The 2,450-nt window shown below is 36.2% G+C and overlaps 1 protein-coding gene across 1 annotated transcript in view; it reads right to left on the minus strand.

The window, feature by feature from the left end:
- Ktn1 (kinectin 1) overlaps positions 1 to 2,450 on the minus strand; it is an 84,334-nt gene that overhangs the window by 68,875 nt on the left and 13,009 nt on the right. Inside the window, 1 exon segment of the mRNA XM_029566658.1 lies at positions 74 to 204. Coding sequence (XP_029422518.1) covers positions 74 to 204 — 131 coding nt within the window.

Genomic DNA, 2,450 nt, shown 5'->3' on the forward strand with positions numbered 1-2,450 from the left:
TCTACTAGGCCTCATTTGGGAAGCTTTTTATTTACTGTTCACAACTGTGCCCATAATAAAAAAATATTCTTACCTTCTTGAAAGCATCTTGTATCACACCAGACTTCTCCTTCAGTAGGTCTACAACATAAAGAGCCTCATCTTCGGAAAATATCATAGTCTTCAAGGACAGAAGAAAATCTTTAAATTTCACTTCAGCATTTTCTTAATTAAAAAAAAAAAAAAAAAAAAAAAGAGGGGAAGCAGTTGGCATTTAGAGATACAAGCAGTAACCTGAGCAAAGGTAAATATCAAAAATTCCTGGCCCAGTAAGTCAATAACCAAGAGAAAACAGACTTAATCTTCAGGTCAAGTCACAATGGATGTTCCTGTTAAGAGGGAAAAATTAAATTAGCTAAAAGTCTGCCCAGACTACAGAATAATAAATTGCCAATATGCTCTTACTTTTTATTATATACATTTATTTATTTATTGGGGGGAGGAGGTCACAGCATAGATATGAAGGTAGGTCGAGGACAATTAGCATGAGTTGGTTCTTTCCCTCCACCATATGGGTCCCCAGAACTGAAATCAGGCTATCAGGATTGGCAGCAAGTACCTTTATCTGCTAAGTCATCTCATTAGCCCTGTCCTCACTTCCAAAAACATTTAAACATCTAGGATATGTTAGTGCCTACATTAGATATATTCGTAATATCTTCATTTAACTTTAATAATCCTAACATATAAACCAAATTCCACAGCTGTTCTAGGATAATTATAAAAATGTAATCTGCTTCTACAAGGATCAAATAAATAAACACAAGCAATTCTGACATTAAAATAATGTATGTTTAAAACACCTCCTGGATTGACCCAATCCTAATTCCCCTAGAACTCCTATTAGGCATCAACCTCTCTTCAAGAACTTCCACCCATCAGACCCAAAGCAGCTAACCTAGGGCTTTTACACATCGGTTACGTGCATGTATAGAGTGAAGGGATAGGCAAACTCTATATTTTCCACTCAATTTTGATATTAACCTAAAACTGCTCCTAAAAGAAATATGTTATTATTGAGATACTGCCACTTTATGTAGTGCAGGCTGGTCTCAAACTCACAATCATCCTACCTCACTCTCCAGAGTGTTGGGAAAACAAAAATGCGCCCAGTTAAAAAAGTCTATTTAAAGGAGTGGGGGCGGGGTGCATAGCTAGAGCATGCTCTCCAAGCATGCATGTAGCTCTGGATTTGATCTTCAGCATCAAAAAAAAAGGCAGCTGTGAACTAGTCTGTGAATATAAATCTTACAGGGAATAATAAAAGCAGGTAAAGATCATCAAATGCCAAAACAGTTTTAGGACCTTGTACAAGCCACACTCCAGTGTCCATGTCCACAAAATTGAAGAGGATGGATTGAAGACCAGCTTCTTAAACTGTGAGTCACGTAACTAAATGTGGGAGTTGAAAAAAAGTCAACAAAAGTAAAAGATTTCTAAACATACAACCAAAAATTAATTCAAAATCAAACACATAAAGAATCTGATGCATTTCTGGCCATGATGCCTATGCTGTACTGTGTAACTCCACTGCACCCTTGGTTCTGAACACACAATGTACCACACATGCTGTCACACCACTTAATGACAACAGATGGTGCCTGAAACACTTCCGCTTGGATTCTGTAGCATTCCAGGTTATAAACTATAGTGTTTTTACTGTATATACAAAGTTTACTACTTTTAGAGAAACAATACTTTAACAACAGAAAACAAAGCCCTGATGTTTTCCTATCATTCCTCAGCATGTGCCAAATCAGTTTATCTTTGGATTGTATTGTTAGAATGTCTGATTTTAAAATTGCTGTTTCATGGGGACTAGAGAAATGGCTCAGCAGTTAAGAAATCTTGCAGTTTTTCCACAGGATCTGCATTTGGTTTCCAGTACCCACATGGTAGCCAACAACTGTCAATAACTCCAGTTCCAGGGGACCAATACCCGCTCTGGCCTCTGTGGGCACTGCATGCATGTGATATACTTACATACATGCGGGCAAAACCCACATACACATAAAATTAAAAAATAATAAAACACCTTAAATTTGTTTCATTTCAGTTGTTGACTTGCGTTTAAAAGAATATTAAATGAATTTTGGCTTGAGATTAGGGCAGAATTTCCAACAAATTCTGAAATGGTCCTGAAGATGTTCTGCAATTTTTTTTTTAATTTTATTTATTATTTTTATTTTATGTGTGTGTTACGCCTGCATGTAGATAAGTGCACCCGTGTTGTGCAAGGATGTTCTGCTATTTTATACTTCATATTTATGTGAAGCAGCAATCTCTGCACTGAGGATTTTAAAATCAAAACATCAACCAACTCAGAAAGATGTAGGTGTCCTGAATACCAAATATCTAATCATTTAATTCTGTATGTAAAAATAAACAACCATATCCAGCTCATTAAAATG

Source organism: Nannospalax galili, unplaced genomic scaffold, assembly GCF_000622305.1.
Source record: "Nannospalax galili isolate Female #2095 unplaced genomic scaffold, S.galili_v1.0 scaffold336, whole genome shotgun sequence".
NCBI classification, from domain to species: Eukaryota; Metazoa; Chordata; class Mammalia; order Rodentia; family Spalacidae; genus Nannospalax; species Nannospalax galili.